Source organism: Rhinolophus hipposideros (genome assembly GCF_964194185.1).
Source record: "Rhinolophus hipposideros genome assembly, chromosome: X".
Classification (NCBI taxonomy): Eukaryota; Metazoa; Chordata; class Mammalia; order Chiroptera; family Rhinolophidae; genus Rhinolophus; species Rhinolophus hipposideros.
In genome coordinates this window covers 126543803-126563534 of record NC_138046.1, presented here as the reverse complement: position 1 = coordinate 126563534, position 19732 = coordinate 126543803, and the positions used below count along the sequence as shown (strand labels likewise).

Here is a 19732-nt window from a genome sequence, read left to right as displayed (position 1 = left end):
CTTGTCCCCTTTCCGGTTGGCAGGGAGGGGGTTGAAAACCAGACGCCCACAGCACAGGGACCTCCCCTGGGTATTTCTGAGAGCCTGGTGCTTCCCACAGATGGTTCAGAGGCCGCACGTGTTTCCAGGAGGCTTTAAGGGCCTCGATGAATCCCACTGATATCTCACACCTGCCCAGAAGGCTGCGCCCACTTCGAGACACCTGGACCCAATTTCTTAGCAGCTCTGAGTCCCGCTGGGACATGCAGCTCGAAACACCACAGGTATTTCTCCCCGAAGCTGATCGGTATCCATCAAGGCTGCTGTCTGTACGGACAGGTGTAGGGAGAATCTGGGACGCCCCTCCTGCTCTGTCTCTCCCCGTTGTCACCTGTGGAAACCCCGTTTTCTGCAAAGCAAGTGAGCTGGATGCTTTTCAGCATGCAAAGCCCTGCCCGAATTCCCACTGGGGTCCTGAGCTTATCATAATCAGCTGAAATCCAGCAAAACCCTGCGCTGGGGGCCCCAGAAAACTTTCCCAGTCTGACAGGTGTTGGAGGACAGCTACTATTCTGTTATGTTATATAAGACCAGGTATTATATTATATTATTTTATATTATATTATATTATTACATTATATTATATTATAAATTATATTATACCTGGTCTTATAGTAAAATAAGACCGGGTCTTATATTAATTTTTGCTCTGAAAGACACATTAGAGGTGATGGTCTGGCTAGGTCTTATTTTCGGGGAACCACGGTAGGGCCCACCACACCCATTCCTAGCGAGCTTTAGCATTCGCAATGCCCTCTCGCTGTTTCTAAATCTCTTTTCTCCCTATGCCGCACATTCGGATTGGATTTCTAGTTTTATGAAAAATTTACATTTAAAAAGTTTTTATTTTTGCTCTTTAAAGATCTAATGTTCATCTTCGAAACCAAAAGACACATAAAAATGAAATAAAATAAAGCCTCATGTCTCACTTCTTGAACCTTCACTGTGCTGGTTCTCAGAGTGGGAGACCTTGTTTTCTTTTAAAAGCTATGTTGGTGTTTTGCACAGATGTCCCCCTTCTAGGGACATGGGGCGAACCTGCTGGGGCAGTTGGCTGGTTTAGTGGGGACGTGACCCCCTGTGGCATTCTTCCCCCGGCCACCAGGGGACATTTGCAGAGCAGGAAGCCCTGTTGTTCACTTCCTGCATAACAGGAATGTTGAATCGCTGTGTTGACATCGATCCCCCGGACACTATCTCGCAGGAGAATGACAACCTGTTGGATGAAGTTGGTCCATAGAGAAGACCAAGTTCCTGAAACAATCGCCCACGGGTTCTTACACCTTCCTGGCAGCAGGCAAGGGTTGCCTCCTGCCTCAGGACCAGAAGGCCCATCTGGTTGAGTCCTGTCTCCCTCTACCACTCGCCATGGCTCACGTGTTCCCTGCCGGGCAGGCAGCATGAACTCCTACCTGGCATGCTTCTTGTGTCCCTTCAACGTGAGTGTCCCAGAGGCCCAGCCGTCCAGAGCAGCGTCCCTGGGTCCCCACGTCCTTGCTCCTTCTCCTTCTCCAGGTACTTTCAATCGCACGCGTGTGCAGCTGGAGGTTGTAAACTGGCAGCCCCAGGAGGCACAGCTGAGCAGCAGACCTCCATGACCCGTCCAGTTCTGGACTGCAGATTGAACTAGTTACCCACGTTTGACAATCGGGACAGTCCACGCAATGCCATGGGACTTCTCAGGACAAATCGTGGCGGCTGTCAACTCAGGCTCTCCTCCGGCCTGCTCCCCTGCGACTGGCTGCGATGAGGGCTTCCACCCAACTGCACAACTGCCCCCAGGAATGGCTGGGCCCCTGAGCCTTCCCAGACCGATCCCTGTGGCTTGGGTCTTGGGGACCCTGAAGGACCCTGATAATTTGGCTGCACCATCCTCTTTTCTGGATGGCTGGCCGTCAGCAGGGTGGTGTGTTCTGGGCCTGGGTGGTTTGTCTTGAGCTAGATGTGGCATTACTCCAGGGAGCCTCCCAGGCCACTTATCCCCAGAACTGGGGCTTTTCAGAGTCAGGAGCCGCATGGATGGAAAAGACTGGGGGGAGGGCTGATTTTCATCCGAATCCATTTGGGCACTCATCCACGCGTGCATTCACACCTCATGTACTCGTGCTACTCATTCACTCATGCATGTGGTCACACCTTTCTTTCTTCCTTCCACTCACTGGCGCATGCATTTATTTACGCATCCACCCGCTCATTCGTGCCGTGGCTCATTCACGCACTGCATGCACTTCACGCAGTCCCACCGGCACGCATTCGTTCTCTCATTCGTGCACGCAGTGACCGATGCCGCACGCAGGGGTTCCTTCCTTCACTCATTCAGGCACGCATGCATTCACTGCCGTGGTCACGCGTGGATTTCCTCAGTGATAGTCGTTGATTCAGGCATGCATTCAGCAGCCGTCCACTTTCAATCAGCTCGCGCGCGTTCTGCTGGGTCCCAGGTGAAAGGTTTGCAGCGGGGCCTGCAGGCCGGGCCCTTGAGGCCTTTGCAAACATTTACTTTAGGGCTGGCTGGTTAAAGGTTCAATGCGCAAACCCAACAACCACAGACTCGCGGCTTCAGCCGGGAGGGGGGCGCGAGGGGCAGGGGCGGGGCGCGGGTGTGGGCAGCCAGTCCCCTTCCCGGCTCTGTCCCGGGCGGGGCGGCGGAGCCCGGCACCAGGCGGCGCGCGGGAGCGCGGGCCCCGAGCGCAGCGCGGCGGTGGAGACCCGGTCCCGCGGGGCAGGGCGGAGGCGGGACGCGCTTCCGGCGAGCGGCCAATCGCGGGCCGCGGGCGTGGGGCCTCCCCGCGCTGGCCAGGGCCGGAGGCGCCGGAGGTGCCGGGGGCGCACGGGGCGCACGGGGCGCACGGGGCGCGGGGCGTGGAGGCCGCGTGGGCGCGGCTGGGGACCGCGAGAGGGGGGCGTAGAGGCAGCCCGAGTGCGGAGGAGGGGGTGGGGGGCGCAGAGGTGGCACCGGGCGGGAGGAGGGACCCGCGGGCGCTGCGCAGGGAGGGGGCCCCGGCGGCCAGGGGCGGCGCGCAGCGGGGCGCGGCGGGGCGCGGAGCACTCGGGGAGCCTCGCGGGGGGAAGGCTCTCCTGCGGAGCCAGGAGGTAGCGCTGGGCGCGCGGGGTCGCTGGTGACGCCGGGGTGCGGGGGCCGGGAGGAGATGGGGGCGCGGGGGTGACCAGGGCGCAGCGCAGGCGCAGGTCAGTCCGGAGTGCGCAGGGGGCGAGCGGAGCCTGGCAGGAAGCCTCAGGCTGTCCCCGAGCGCGGAGGAGGGGGCGTGGGGCGCAGGAGTCCGGGAGGGGACCGGGGTTCCGCGGAGCCCGGGTGACACGGAGAGAGTAGTGGGCGCTGGGCTGGGCTGCAGCCACGGGTGTTGTCCGCAGGCCTGGAGCTCTGCGCCGGTTCCCTGGACACGGCCATTCTGCTCGGCCCGCCTGGAGGCCCCACAGCCCACCCGCCGCACCCAGGCGCACGGCCCCTCGCTGCCCACCGCGCGCGGAGCCTTGGACCATGCCGGGTGAGTCGGACAAGGAGAGGCCCTTTGGCTCAGCCTGCGTTCCCGCGGGCCCAGCTGAGCTTAGTCTGCGCTGGGGGACACCCCTGCTGCACCCCAAGATCACCCCAGTCCCTCATCTCTCATGGCCTGTCTCTCCAGTGTCGCCCGGGGCTGGAGGGGGCTGGCCTCGCCAGGTGCAGTTGGAGGTGAGGTGTGTCAGCAGCTGGAAGGGGGCCTAAAGATGTCATCATTTTCCTGCTGTAAAAAGCAGCCCTGGGGATTTCAGTGGGTTCGTTTCTTGGCCATGGCTTTGAACCGCCTGCCACACATTCTCCCTGACTGGAGTCAGACGGGAAGAGATTTGTGCCCCTAAAACTCTGGGAAGACAGTGCCTTGGGGGTCCTCCCGAGTTCAGACGTCAAGCATAAGTTGTTACCCCAGTAAAGGTTTGGGGTCCATCCGGAAGCAGGGCAGCAGGCTTGTGATGGGTGGCAGCCCGGCTTGGGTCTTGGGCAAAGCCTGGTCCCCATGGGCTCAAAATCTTTCCTGTGTGCCTGTCCCTGGGTTTTGTGGACAGCCGACATGGACAGTTGGCTCCAGAGGTGTGGATATATGGCCATGGAATTGTTGCACCAACCCATGAAAGAGATGCCTGCCCTGTTTCCATCCTTAAGGGGCGCCCCGCTCTTGGGCCAGACCGCATCTGATCATTCATGAGCACATTAAACAAACAAACAAACAAACAAACAAACAAACAAACAGGTTGCTTTTTATTCAGAGCCGCAATTTGATACATCTGCCAGCGGCTTCCATGCTGCTTTCGTCCTCTCCCGCCTTAGAAAGGGGACTTGTTGGGGCGGAAAGGGCTGTATTCCTGAGAAGACTCCGCTCGGAGCCGAAGCAGAGAAAGCTCTCTGTGCCACTGGGCGGTTGGAGCTCTCTAGAATGAAAAACCACATTTCCCCAAAGCCGGCAGGCCCCATATAATGGCAGCATTCAACCCCAGATATCCAGACACATTTCCATCAGCCCTGGAACGTGCTAGAAGACCCCATGTGGGTATTCAGCAGTTTGCAGGGAACAAAAACAGCTTTGAGTACCGGGGAGGGGAGAAGAGGAAGCCAGTGTGTTATTTCGGTGGGTGGGGTGGCTGGAAGACACGTTGAGTGGAGGACAGGCAAGGAACAGAAATAAACATTTCTCCCAGATGGGTTTTACAAGTGTCAGCCCCCGCCGTCTTCAGGCTGAACTTGGTTTTGCGAAAATATCTTTTTTTTCTTTTGACCCGTGTTTAGAGTCCGGTGGCAAGCGCTCTTTACGATTTCCCACTCCGCGTCTTTTATCTTAGGCAGCTTTGTGAAGACTGCCCCCCATCTCCAAGTACAGTCTCATTCTGAGGTCTTGGGGGTCAGGGCTCCAAGCATTCATTGAGTTCTGGAGGGACACATCACAGTTCAGCCCCTGACCCCCATTCACTGTCACAGTTCCATGTATGTCCTTATCAGGAGCTGCAGAACCAGGATTTGCAGGGACCAGTTTTTGATTCCTTTGTCATTTCTTCTGGATTCCACCCAGTGACTTGATGCAGGACAATTTGGCTGCACCGTCCACTTTTCTGGATGGCCGGCCGTCAGCAGGGTGGTCTGTTTTGGGCCTGGGTGGTTTGTCCTTGTGACCATGAGCTCTCCTGAGGACCCGCACCCCCCTTTCTTCTCATCCGGGACTGCTTCTGGGACCTCCCCACCTGGATGTCGCCTCACCCCTCCAACTCTTCATGGCAAAACTACACTCCTCCCCTTTCCATAGGTTGTGATTTTGTTCCCCCCGTTTCTGTGAACGGTGCCATGTCCTGGAAAGCAGACACCATGTTGTTTTCAGCCAGTTTAAGGTTTGAGCTGCAGGCTTCATTCTGAAATTTACTATTCATAATACTCAACTCACAGTGGAGGCACCAGGAGTTCTCATAACTTCTTAATCCAAGGGGAAAACAAGAACCAGCGGGAAAACAAGAACCAGCACCAACGTGTAGACAGGCAGCTGTTGGAAAAAGCATGTTTGGGAATTTACTTCCGTGGAATGTAAAGGTCAAGGCTGACGCCCCCAGGGAGACAGACGTGCCGCCACCCACGTCCTGTTATATTTAGCCCGTCTGTGGGCCTGGCTCGCAGCGCTCCCCCCGGAGGGCATGGGGCCTGGAGGGGGTATGCCTCTGGAGGACTGAGGTCTGTGTGTTCTGGCCACGGGCTGCGTGCTGGGAATTTTAATTTCTGCAGACAGCCCCGTGGCCTGTCCAAGGGCTGGGCTGCTTTATGCATAGTCTTTCCCCTGGCAACAAGCTCTTGGGGGCCCAGGAATTAAGCTGTTGAACACTGCCTGTCAAAGCTGACGCCCTCAGTACTCACTCCGATTTGAAATGGCCGTAAATTAGACCTGCTCGGGGAGTTTCGTCCTCTCCTGTGGAGACAGGAGGAAACTGAGAACATTGTGGTTGATCAAACAATGGATTTTCCTTGTCCCACGACCTCGGATCTGTAGTCCTCGAGCTGAAGTCATTCCAGCTGGTTTGTGCAGAATGGAAGGGGTTTGGCCGCTCCTTCACAGAGAACGTTTGAGTGGCATGGGCTTCCTCAGCATCACGCAGATAACCGGACTATTCCTTCTACCTTTGGGCTTGTTTTCACATACGATTCAAATATTTGGGGTGTGTTTGTGAAACTCGAGTGCAAAAGAAAAGGGGGGTGCCCGTAGCTGTGTGTGTCTGCTGGGTTGTAGCTTCGGGACATTTTTATCGTGCTCTGGTTGGCCCAGCCTCATGTCTGGGGTTTTCTCGTACGTGTGTGTGTGTGTGTGTCGTGTATGGTGTGTGTGTTTAAATGAAAGGACGGAAGTGAACTGCCCCTTGTGCACGTGTGTGAACACCACGAGTTACTCCATCCGAGTTGGGAAGCTTAGGAACAGGGGTGACCGTCACCCCATCATCCCTCAGATCCGCTCGGAGTGTAACCCTGGTGTCTGTGTTCCTCCCACAGTGTCTGACCAGGCGTTTGTGACACTGGCCACCAATGACGTGTACTGCCAGGGGGCCCTGGTCCTGGGGCAGTCCCTGAGGAACCAGAGGGCGACCAGGAAGCTCGTGGTGTTGGTCACGCTGCAGGTGTCCGGCCTGCTCAGGTAAGACCCAGAGACGCACCTGTGCCCCGCGGGCTCCTCCCCATGGAGAAGCAAGCTCCCCGGGGCTCTCGGTGGTTTCGGGACTTGTTCACAGGCCTGGACCTCCGACAGTCAAGGTGGGCGTCTGACGCTTGTAAAGGGCCCTCAGCTCCTGGTTCCCGGAGGGACCCTGTGATGTGAGCGGTCCCTGTTACAGATGATCCAGTATGTCTAGATAACACTCATTGTCTCCGCGACTGAGATGCACAAGTCAGTTTCGGGGGGAGGAGACTTTGAAAGGTGATGGTCGTGAACTACGCGAAGGATTTAAGCCCGAAAGGCATCAGCTGACATTTGGCTCCATAGAGCCTTCAATGTGTGGGCAAGGATTGCAGTTCCTGGCGAGGAGACGTCTTCCTGTCGGATTTCTCCCTGTTACCACGTGTACAGATATTTCTGGGTGGCCGTGCAAGGGTGTCCTGTTCTTCACGTCTAGTGTGTCGCTTGTTGGCTCTGAAAAGGCCAGGCTGGATGTGGGGAAGTCACAGACAGGAGGGGTAACCACCAGGAGGCTGGCCGTGCGTGTGTTAGGTGGTAAAGAGCAGAGTGGGCATGCCGCCCAGGTTCCCCGCATCCCGAGGTGGAACTCCTGAGACAGCCGGAAGGCACTGCCAGCTCTTCCATGGTGCTCCGGTGAGCTCCTTACAACTCAGCCAGAGCTGCACTCTGCCACCTGCCACCACGATGTCATATTGTATGTTGACCTGAGCTCATTGAGAGTAGGTTTGAGGGTGTGAGAAAGACGGGAGACCCCAGTGTAGGGGAAGCACAGCGGGTACAGCAGAAGCCCAGGCTACGTGGGACTGCCCGTTGGCTCCTGGTCATTTCACACTGCAGGAGATACAGCGTCCGTAGAGGAAAGTGCTGGGAGGTGGGCCCAGAGGGAGAAGAGGGTTCCTGCCCTGACGGGTCCATGGCCTCTGTCCTGGGGAAAGCAGGGTGCTCGTGGGGTGACCCGATTCAGTGTCTTGCTCGGCATGGCTTGGCTTGAAATCGCCAGGCAGGTTTGAGGTGACGGGGTCACAGGGATACCCTCCTGAGATTCAGTGATGTGGACAGACCCCAAACCCTCAGCGTTCCACACAATGGCAGCGAGTCCGTCACAGCCTTGGATGGGGAGCCTCCCGTTGGCAGAGAGACACGCGGTTACCGAGAATGGCGTTCGCTCCCTCAGGAGACCCGTCATTTCTTCTGGATGCTCCCAGGGGACCGAAGGGATCTCGGTTTAGCCGACCGTTTGCAGGGGTGACCCTAGAGAAGGAGACGAGGGAGCCAAAGCCGAGTGTTCAGAGGAAATAGCACTAGAAGCTGTTAGCATTTACCTTGTTTTTCTGCCTTTTGGTCTATTCAAGATGAACTTTAAAATATTTGGAAAGAACATTGAGAAATGCTGAGAAGGGTTCGCTGTTGCAGAACTAGCTGAGCGTGTATGGGACATGTTATGTGTTTCGCAGTCAGTGGGAGGGCTGAGGCCTTGTGTCCTCTGGGACATGCAGAACCGTGGAAGACAGTGACCTGTGACCAAAAGTGACCACACTTGCAGGCCGTGTGGTACAAGGGTGGGATGGGGGAGGTGATCTTTCTGTAGCGTCACAAACCCAGGAGCGTGTGCACCTCGCTTCAACCCAATTTTATTCATGAAAGGGAATTCTGCTTCTAGGAATTTGTTTTAGGGAGACAAGCAGTGCTAAAGGAAAGTACTGAAGGACATAAAGGACAGTGCTCTTTGTGGTGACACAGAGTGATAGCTCTCTGCCCTCCGCAACCCACGGTCATTATACAACCATGGGGATGCCATGGATTCTTAAATAATTGGGCCAAAAGCAGGGGACAAATTGGTGATGAAATAGCACTTGCTTAGAGAAAAAGTTACTTTGCATGCAGCAAAACAACAAAGCGCAAATGTAGACAGAATATAAGAAAAAAACGACTAAAGGATATAAAAGATAGACATCTGTCCAGTAACAGGAGTTTCATTTAAAAAAAAAAAAAGAGGGAATGGAATAGAAGGAAATAACTCACATCGTATTTCAGCTCCGACCAAGCATGTTAGATTGAGCGTGTTCCCTGAGTATTCAGTAGAATGAATAACTAAAGTTGAAACGTTGATACGAAGGGGCTGCGTTTCAGAGCATCAAGAATGGAGGAAGCGTCCTAAATGCATTTCACTGTCGATCTGGTGGAGATAATCGATATCTCAAAGTTCTGGGGCAAAATCATCTTGAGATGGGATTTCTGTATTCAGCCCAACAAAATTTGCAAGCAAAATAACACTGTTTCTAATAGGCACAAGCTGAAACATTATAGGCCTCTAGAGACCTTGGAGCAAAGAGTTACTTGTGGATGTACTCAAGCAAAATGCAATGTGCATCTAAGAAAGAACAAATAGCGTAGAAGAAACAGTGCTCAAGAAATGAATGACTGTGTACTATACATGCACAGGAGACAGCTCAGATCACAGCAGAAACTCTTGAAAATAAAGGGAGGCAAATGGTAGTAATAGGATTCTGTTCCACCCTCGAATCCGGGAGTCCACACGATTTAGTCATCTCCTGCCGTCCATGACAATCCCTTCCTCTTGCCTTACAATGTCATGACCTTGATATTTTTGAACAATGGTGGTCAATTGTTTCATAGACTCCCTTCCAGTTTGGGTTTGTCCAGTGTCTTCTCCTCATTGCATTAAGGTTAAGCATTTTTGGTGGGGGAAAGCAAAATCCTCAGGAGTGCTGACTCTTTCTCAGTGCATCGTATCAGGGGATAGGTAATGTGACCATGTCTTGCGATTACGGATGGTAACCTTGGTCCCTTGGGTAAGGTGCTATCTATGGGGTTTCTCCGCAGGAAAGTGATGGTTTTCCTGTTTTTAACTGATAAATGTTTTGGGGGGATACTGTGAGACTATGAAAATATGCCGTTTCTCCTAAAATCTTTTTCCTGTTGCGTATAGCACCCCGTGCTGACTCTTGTCTGGAACAGGTGTTACTGACTTCCAATTATACTGTCTCCCCCCATTCCTTCTACATTTATGACTTGGACATCTTGTGTAAGGAACAGCCACTCCTTCTTCCCCGTGTACTTAGTGAATTATGATATCAGCATTGCTCTGTGAATATTCATTTTACCCTTTGGCTATTTGTTATTTATTTTGCTGCTTAAATTCTTTCGGCGTTGGCTGTTGGGAGCGTCTCCTGGTTGGCTCCCTGTGTCCTTTTCACGTGCGAACCAGCCTTTTTTTAAAATTTAAAAAAAAAAAAATTTTTTTAGCACTTCCTTAATTTTCTGTGTTTAGGACATAGTCTAGGCTGTGATGAAACAGGATTTAAGCTAAATCAATCAATCAATCAATCAATGGAACAGAGGCAAATTTTATTTTGATAAAAGGTGGAGTCTTGCAACATGTGAGTGTAAACCTGTACGCAGCTACCAGTGTGGGGTTTGAATGCAGAAAATCAACACAGATAGCGACTGTCGTGAATGGTGGTTGGTCACTCACTGGTCTGTCCTCAGTCCTCCCTGCCCATGCGTTTTGCAAAAGGAAGTCCCTTCCTAAGAGCTCGTCTGAATCCGTGCTTCTTAACTCTTTTGCTGTGTTAATTGATTTCAAGTTGTTTTTTTCCTAAAACGTGTCAGACATCCACAAAAAGCCAAAAGGGGATATTTTGACAATTTTATGCATTTAATAATAATAACAATTTGAGCTGCTTTGTATGCAAATGACATTATTTTTATGTGTAAATATTTTGGATATATTCATTCGGATATATCTAACCGTCCTGGCAAAATACATAAGACCACTCCATGCGTCGGTCATGCTTTTCGAGTTGGCGGAATGATGGAGCACACGTTTTACGTGATATGAGGACGGCCGTGAGTGTGCTGGGAGTTTGGACCCTTGTGGGTTCCATGCGTGTGAGCAGCAAAGGGGGTGTCCTCCTGAAGGGACATCTCCTGTGTGCAATCCTATCGTCCTGGCATTTGGCACGTATCTCCCCAGGGTTATCCTGTCGAGGGTGTTTGACGAGGTAATCGAGGTGAATCTGATAGACAGTGCAGATTACATCCACCTGGCGTTTCTGAAGAGACCAGAACTTGGAGTCACCCTCACCAAACTTCACTGCTGGACCCTCACCCATTACAGCAAGTGTGTCTTCCTGGACGCAGACACCCTGGTGAGTACAGCGGGTCGGTGAGGATGAGATGCGGCATGCAGCGGGGGCCCCTCAGACACTGGGCCTCAGACACATGCAGCAGCAGGCAGCTAGCACCTGTCGGTGGGTTCCCACAGGTGACCCGTATCTACCACCAGTGTCCACGTTCGCCGGTCACAGTCAAATAGGACATACCTAGACCCCTCCGAGGACACTGAGGGATTTGAAGTCACGTTCATTCCCTAAGAGGGGTTTATAGTGACGTCATTTCATCTACACAAAGTAGAGTAATTGCATTTGGGGGTGTGACCTGCGGGGCAGGACCCCATGCTGGGTGCTCACAGAGACAGCCGCTGGAAAGTGGAAAGGTTAACTAACGTTGGAGGGTCGGAGCTCCATTCTGGAGTGTCTTGCTTCTGCAAAAGCAGCCGTGTAGCAAGAGGAGGAGAGGAAGGTAAGAATACTGGCATTTCAGAGTAGTGTTGTGTTTCTGTTTTCCCCAAACACAACTGAGTTTAGAAAGCCAATAGGTGCTGGAGGGGACTGCATTTAGTTGTCAGGTTTTCAAAGGCAACCGATTACATTATATTGAGCTGCAGACCTCTGCATTCCTGGGTATGCACAGCTGTAGTGATCACATTTGCTGGATGGAAGAAGGTGTGTGGTTAGGAGAGTCGCATGGAGGGTCTTACGAACCTTGAGAAAACAACTGAGTTTCAGAGGTGGTGTTCCTTCGATCGCTGGACATAAACTGCAGAGCCATCGTACTCGCTCACTCCTCTTTTGATTCCAGTCATGTGTCACCTAGCAACGGGGACACATTGTGACAAACGTGTGCTTAGGCGATTTTGCACTTACACCCACCTGAATGCTACAGCCTGCTCACACCTGGGCTGTGTGATACAGCCTCCAGTTCCCAGGCACACGCCTGTACAGCACGTGACCGCACAAAACGACAGGAGATGAGACCAAGCCCAGGGGAGAATGACGCAACCGAAAGACGCGGTAAACGCGAGATGTGTGAGATGTGCCAGGGAGCACGGCACAGTTTACAGCAAAGCTTTTCTTTTTCAGTAAGTAGAAAGGGGACACGCTAACAGAATGATAAAAGGTATAGTAACAAGTATATGCAAAACAGTAACATATACACTGTATATGACACAGTAACATGTACATATAAAGCGGTAACATTACCATGTATGACGTACTGTACATAATTGTATGTGCTAGGACTGGCAGTATGGTAGGTTTGGCTACACCAGCGTCCCCACACACACGTGATACAATGTTACAATGGCTAGCTAGGTCTTTACTACGACGGCTACAATGTCATTACGTGATGGGAACTTTTCAGCTCCATTATCGTCTTATGGGACCCTCATCATATATGCAGTCATTCTTGACCAAAACATCGTCCTGTGTCACGTGACTGTCCAAGCCTAAGAGAAAAGAGTCACCCACAAAACTGGGTACCGGTTTCCAGCCTCTGAGCGTGGTCTGGCCCCTCCCGGATTTCTCACTTGCGTCCCCGGGGGTCAGAGGAGTGTTGGTGCAGGTACCCCGTGTTCTGCTTCCCCAGGTGCTGTCCAATATCGATGACCTGTTCGATCGGGGTGAGTTCTCCGCGGCCCCAGATCCCGGCTGGCCGGATTGCTTCAACAGCGGGGTGTTTGTCTTCCAACCTTCCCTGGAGACACATAGCCTCTTGCTGCAGCACGCCACCGACCACGGCAGCTTTGATGGTAGGTGACGGGACACTGAACCTTTGTGTACCCATGCCCTTGGCTCACCCCCATGCCCCCGTATCTGTGAATGGCCCATATCTTTGAAATCGCTGAAAGTTACAGATCAAGGAATAAGGCCACGCAGGGTGATCGGAATAAATGAAGATGGTGGTGAGTAGATACGCAACAGAGAGAACCACTGAGGATACCTTCTGTGGTTAGAAAGAATGACTAGTAGCATATATACTGTACGACAATCCTTGTCATCCAGAAGGGGTAGGCAAACCTTTCTCTCCAGGGCCCGGCAATCCATGTTTTAGTATCATGGCCCATGTTATGTCTGTTGCATATATTTAACCCTGCACGGGGTAGCATGAAAGCAGCCATTGACGAGAATTAATAAGTCGCTGTGTCCCACTAAAACTTTATTTACCAAAACAGACATAGACCTAAGTTGTCCAACCCCTGACATACTGTGTTTCCTTGAAAATAAGACCTAGCTGGGCAATCATCTCTAATGCGTCTTTTGGAGCAAAAATTAATATAAGACCCAGTATTCTATTCTATTCTATTCTATTCTATTCTATTCTATTCTATTCTATTCTATTCTATTCTATTCTATTCTACTCTACTCTACTCTACTCTACTCTACTCTACTCTACTCTATTCTATTCTATTCTACGTTATATTGTTATGTTATGTTATGTTATATTATATTACATTACATTACATTATATTATATTATAATATTAAAGACCGGTCTTACATTATAGTAAAATAAGAGGGGGTCTTATATTAATTTTTGCTCCAAAAGACACATTGGAGCTGATTGCCCAGCAAGGTCTTATTTTCGGGGAAACATGGTAGAATGAAAGTGAGCCAACCAGAAGCCAAATATTTGACCACACAACCGTTAATAGAGGGGAAAAATGTGTAGAATTTTTGTGACATCAAAGAACATACTGGATCAGTGAAGGTAAAGATGAGCAGTTGAGGAAGCCGGGAAACATGGTGGGCAAAGCAGTGTCGCTGTGATGTAGAATTCATTGAGGGGGAGTGGAGAACCTTGGAGACAGCAGGAGATTTTATTATTAATTGTTTAGGTTATCTACCGTGGTCAATTGTAGAGAGCAGATGGACTTCTTAAATTAACGCGATGGTATTCATGTATTAGTTAATGTTATTAATTCATGGTATTACCATAAATGGTATCAGAGTCATTCATGATATTACCATCAATGGTAATTGGTGAATAGTATTCACTAATGGTAATTGGTTAAAACCAATGGTGTTAACCAACGTCTCCATTTGAGACAACAGTCCTGTGTTAGTGGGCGGAGCAAAGAAATGTAATGAGTCACCTGGAAAGCACAGACGTGTTTACGTCACACCCTTCCAACACACCTTGTATTCCTTTAGGGTCTTCCCCTAAAAGACCCTTCCACCATACTTTGTTAACCTCGTGGGGTGTTTCTTACCCGTGTAGGGGCAGATCAAGGCTTACTGAATAGTTTCTTCAGTAGCTGGTCGACGGCAGATATCCACAAGCACTTGCCGTTCATCTATAATTTGAGCAGTAACACGGCGTACACCTACAGCCCTGCCTTCAAACAGTAAGTGCTCTACCGTGCTCCATCCTGCCGCCAGAGAGCAACCTTGTCACTCAGCAGCTGTACCAGCCTTTGGCAGTTTGGGAGAAAGAAAGAAAAAAATAGATCGTCCCCCTGCTTGTGTCTTGCTTTATGTGATAGGGGCTCAAGGCAGCTGGGCATAATCATAATGGTTCCCAAAGTGTCGCCCAGGGAACCCCTGAGGGGTTCCCCACAACTCCGTAAGCTGCTGTGAGGTCACGACTGAAGAGATAATTCTAAGATGTTGTTTTCCACATTCACTCTCACTTTTTCATAAGCACGCAGGGAGACTTTACAGACGCTAAAGGGTATGTAAAGCACGGCAGTGAATACAGACATGGAGATGAGAAACCAGCTGTCTCCTCTTCGGGTGGTCAATGTCGCTGTTTTGATAATCTTTTTGAGAATACAGTCATGTTTTCATAATTCTGCTATCAGTGTTTATTAATATTACATGACCACATTACTAAATTAATGTTCACGTCTGGTGGGTCAGTTGCATTTTAACGAATGAACAAATACATTTTCGAAGGTTTCAGTTTCCATTTCTGGTGCAGTAAATGTGTGTAGATGGAATCCACACACACACAGATTTTGGTCCTCGGTGATTTTTAAGAATGTCAAGAGGTCCTGGAACCAAAATATTTGAGATATGCTGTGGGCCACATTGTTATAAATGAAAACAAAACTCGGGGAGAATGTAGGAAATGCATAAGCCTCAAGCATGCATTTTTAACAGGGGCCGCGTTGCCCCGAAGGAGGCAGAAATGGGTTCTTGGGGAGTGAAAACATATCCTTTTTAATATGTAAAGCACATACATATGTAAAGCACACACGGAACATTGGTCCACAGTACCAATGTGAGGTGAAAATTTCATGGGAAGGTGACCCTGGGGGCAAAAATAATGTCTGAAAAGTTTGCTGGGTGACGGGAGTGGTGATAATGGAAACAAATTTAAAAAGCTGAGAGGGGAAAATTTGCAACCTTGAAAAGAAGTCAGTTTTCTGGTTTGCAGCTGTGTTAGCTGCTATTATAAAAGGTATTTTTCTTTTCCTTTTTTTTTTTTTTTTTTGTCCCTGTTATTTTAAGGAGATGATGATTTGGACTCTCAGATGGGCAGTTTTTATGACTCTTGATTTATTTTTCCTGTTTTGGGGATGAATCCAATATAATGGTTATGTTTCTTGGTCTATAGAAAGTATGAAATACTCCCAACATTGATTTTTCTTTTTTTCCTCTTTTCTTTTTGACTGGTAATTGGAAACCTCTGTATCTAAAAATGTCTCCCTTACTAATCTCTAATTTCCTGTTCGGGGCTGGTTGCATTTGCTTTAGTTCTGAGTTTCTTCTTTCTTTTTCAATTATAGTTGACGTTCAATCTTATTTTATATTAGTTTCAGGTGTACAGCATGGTGCTTAGACATTTTACAAAGCGATCCCCCCCGATTAGTCTAGTGGGTGCAACAGAGGAAGGGGTTAAGAAGTACAAATCGGTAGTTACAAAATAGTCATAGGAAATACAGTCAGTAATGTTGTAATAACTATGTATAGTGTCAGGGGGTGCTAGACACCATTGGTTTCTTTTCTAAATTTTCTTCATGCAAAACGGCTGCAAGTGAACCTAGCAGTAATTCCATGATGGTCAGTAACCCACGGGACACACACGTAGTCACGTGCTGCTCTCTTGGACGCGTCTCACGGCTGTTGGCTGCTTTCTGTGTGTGTCTCGTTGGGAACGAGACAAGTTGGGAACTTCCAAGTTGGGAACAGAATCCTTCGTGTTTCCTTCTCAGGTTCGGTTCCAGCGCGAAGGTGGTCCACTTTCTGGGGTCCACAAAGCCGTGGAACTACACCTACAATCCCCAGACGGGCTCAGTTTCAAAGGAGGGCTCCGGCTTAGTCCCCGAGCAGCAGGCGTCCTTCCTGAACCTCTGGTGGGCCATCTACCACCAAAGCATCCTGCCTCTTTATGGAAGCGTCCACGACGAGGACGAAAGCACGTTCCCAGGACACACGGTAAGAGGGAGAATCCCCTGGAAGCTGACAGTTGAAAATAGAGTTAATAATATCACGGCTTCACACGGTGACAGATGGGTACTGGACGTATCGTGCTGATCGCACCCTAAGTTATAATATAAATGTGAGTTCACTCTGTCATACACCTGAGACTAACATAATATTGTCTGCTGACTATACTTGAAACATTACAAAGGTAAATAACCCAGGAATTGAGAATAGCGTCAATTATATCATCGTAGTTTCCCACGGTGACAGATGGGTACCAGAACCTCTCGTGGTGATGGCATTCTACGTTACCTAACTATGGATTCCGTACGTTGTACACCGGAAACGAACATAATATTTCATGCCAACTGTAATTAAAAATTTTAAAAAGAAGCAAGAGTTAAACACGGAGATAAACTCTCCACGAACAACGCTGAGTATATTTTCTGCAAATACCACCCCTGCTGTTTCCACGTATTGTATTTCATGAAGAAGGAGGGTGAAGAGACAGGCCACCATATGTGTGTCCATATTTTAGCGCTGACTGTTGTTTCTGTTTGGTGGTGCTCGGGACTGCTCTTCAGGGACGACTGAGCTTTTCTCTGATCATTTGACACAAGTGTCCCTTTGTTCGTATGCACGACGCTGACACTGAGTTTCCCGTGGGGAGAGTATGGGCATCACGTTGTGTAGGAAAGAAAGTAAGAGTCAGAGTCCACTGGTTCTGAGAAATGACACCCTGACGTCCGTCTCGGAAGCGTGTGCTGGGTGACCCTTCTCACCAGAGGCTGCAGCTTTCTCAGGGACCAGTTGTCACCCTCTCTGTTTATCACAGGTCACTTTGTGAGTTGTCGTGTCACCAGGAGCCCTGGGGTTGCCTGTGTTGGCCATGGGGTACGGGACCCCTCGCTTTTGTTTTCAGAGCACGGCCTGCTCATGACAGGTTCTTGAGACCAGTTTCACAAATCCATGTGGCATTCATTCAGTGAGCTTACATTTGACAAATACAGATGGTTGGGGTGGAAAGCCTGGCCACACAGAGGATGGGAAGGGTGCTGGGGCCCCAAGGGCAGCCAGAGGCTGGCAAAGATGTAATGGGTACTGACTCAGTGTGTCCGTTTCTGTGTGTAGGCTCGCCTCCGTGGCGTGGGCGTGCCGTGTGCCAATTCAGCTCACAGTGCCGAGGGGCAGTGTGCCCATTCAGTGCCTGGTGCCAGGGAGCCGTGTGCAAATTCAGCGACGGGGTCCAGCCAGCCTTGGAATGCTGAGGACCCTTTGGAGCCGAGTGTGGTCATGGATGAGACGCCACCATCACCTGGAGCAGGCCGTTTGGAAGACGTAAGTACCTGCACTCCACACAGGTGTGATGGACGATCAGACGTTGGCTCCCCTGTGACGGGGAGCAGAGCGCCTGCCTCTTGGGGTCCCGGGGAGGGGTACATGGAGGTCAGGTGCCCGTCTTCAGTCTCTCCTGGCATGGTGGGTCCTGCACTTATTTACATCATGGTGCCATTACACATTGTGGTCGACCCAGTAATAGCCGCCCCCAAAATGTCTGCGTCCCAGAGCCTGTGTCACCGAATGTGGACACAGGGACTTTGTTTGAGGTGTGATTCAGTTAAGGACATTGTATCAGGGTGCGGGGGGCGCTTCACAAAGGATAGAGATGTCTCACCATCGTGTTGAACCCCTGAAACAAACATAATGCTGTACGCCAACCGCAGCTGAAATATCAATTTAAAAAAAAATGAAGGGCCGTGAGATGGGGAGAGGCTCCGGGTTATGCAGCTTGGCTTGGTGTCCCCGCAAGGGTCCTCGTGAGGGGGACCAGATGGAGATTCCATGAGGAACCAAGGAGAGGGGACAAAAGAAGCAGAGGTCACACATGCAGGCTGCGATGGGAAGAGGCTGCTGGCCTGAAAGGAGCAGAAAGGGGTCGCGAACCCAGGCGTGCGGGCGGCCCCTGGGAGCTAGGGATGGCCAGAGAACACGTGTTGTGCTGGCTGGGGCCTCCTGAAGGAGCCCACGCTGCCTCCACCTGGGTTGCAGCCCCGGGAGTCCCAGCTTGGCCTTCTGATGTCCAGAACGATGACATAATCAGTCTGTAGGGTTTTCAGCCACCCAGTTAGTGGTCGTTTGTTACAGGAAACAAATGCCCACATTGAGAACGGGTGGTGGGTCTCACCTGGGGATTGGGGAGGCAGGGGGGGTCCCACAACTTTCAGGGCACGCGGCTGTGCATTCTGACAGCCGTTGTCAGCACAACCCCCGACTTATATGACTTGTGTAGATTCACATTGACCCATCCGCTCATTTCTGTGGAGGCTGGATCTGCACAGTTGTCCCCTCAGAGAAGAGAAATAAAAGCTCATCTTATGTGCGGCACGAAAACAAAACATGTGAGGAGGCTGTCATTTCTCCATTCTGATTTCTGAGTGAGCACCCTGGATGAAGGTCCACTGTGTAAAGATGTGTTCTGTCAAACGGTCACATTGAAACACACTGTGGGTCCCTTAGTTTGTCACTAGAATTACTATCTCAAAGCCCAGGCATGGATCTGGAGACTGCATTGAGGAGAAGCCACATTTTTTTGGCGCCTTTCCCATGCCTTTGGGAGGGCTGGTTCCCGTTGATTATAAACCACCGTGTGCATGTTAGCAATTGTGTCTGTGGAAGGTACCCTGCCATGCCCTGTAACATGGAAGAAATGATGTCCCGGCAGCTTCTTGCATTAGTAACTTTTGAGGTGTGATTTCCCACCGACCCAGACAAGGTGAGAAGACCCTCAGCTTCGCCTGGTGAAGATGGAGATCATAGCAAAGCAGCTTTTCCTCGTTGTTCTTTCCTCCGACGAACGCTGCTCTCCGGAGCCTGGATCTGGCCCCACAAAAAGCCTCGTGGGAGTTATAAATACAAGGCATCTACGAGTTCTGGGAACGTGACCATCTTGTGAGCTCAGGGGGTTCTGTTGTGGCCAGAAACGCTCCGGCTTCTGCCGCCAGGAGCCAGCACACCTGCAACGGGGTTTTTAAGAAAAACCAGCATTTGCATGAAATGTGGAGCAGACCGTTCGATTCCACAAGGATCTCTCCGAAAACCGCTTTCCAAGATAGACGGAGCTTCAGTAAATATTAAAGGTTCAGGGGCAGAGAGACTCCCTAGGGCATGCAGACCCAGCGCGCCAGTTGTTCAGTGGAAGAAAGCAAGGGGACCTGTCTCCTGAAATGTTTAATGACGGCGGGGTAATGTCTGTGAGGGTCCCAGGGAGAGAAGGGGGGACCCAGGCTCCCAACCCCGGGCACAGCTCATTTCTCTGGGTCCAGGTGGATGCCTGGGACGTGAAGGCGCTCAGAGGACAGACTCCCGTGAGCTCCTCTGAAATCTTTCCCACGACGAGAGAAGACGGATCCCAATATGGGCAGCTGTGGGGGAAAGGCTGCAGGCAGAACCAATGCCGTTTAAATAAGTAAACCTAGACTCAGCCCCA

General features: G+C 50.8%; 1 protein-coding gene across 3 annotated transcripts in view; it reads left to right on the top strand.

Annotated features, from left to right (window-relative positions):
- Positions 1-2709: 2709 nt before the first annotated feature.
- Positions 2710-19732, top strand: part of GYG2 (glycogenin 2) — a 35045-nt gene continuing 18022 nt past the window's right edge. Inside the window, exons 1-8 of one of the 3 annotated variants that reach the window (XM_081041891.1) lie at positions 2710-2856; positions 3412-3545; positions 6554-6695; positions 10732-10906; positions 12465-12627; positions 14096-14222; positions 16035-16257; positions 17377-17583. In XM_081041891.1, coding sequence (XP_080898017.1) covers positions 3539-3545; positions 6554-6695; positions 10732-10906; positions 12465-12627; positions 14096-14222; positions 16035-16257; positions 17377-17583 — 1044 coding nt within the window. In that variant the 5' untranslated portion in view covers positions 2710-2856; positions 3412-3538. The remainder of the gene's footprint in view (positions 2857-3411; positions 3546-6553; positions 6696-10731; positions 10907-12464; positions 12628-14095; positions 14223-16034; positions 16258-17376; positions 17584-19732) is intronic. The other 2 variants (XM_081041892.1, XM_081041893.1) reach the window with 2 other exon arrangements.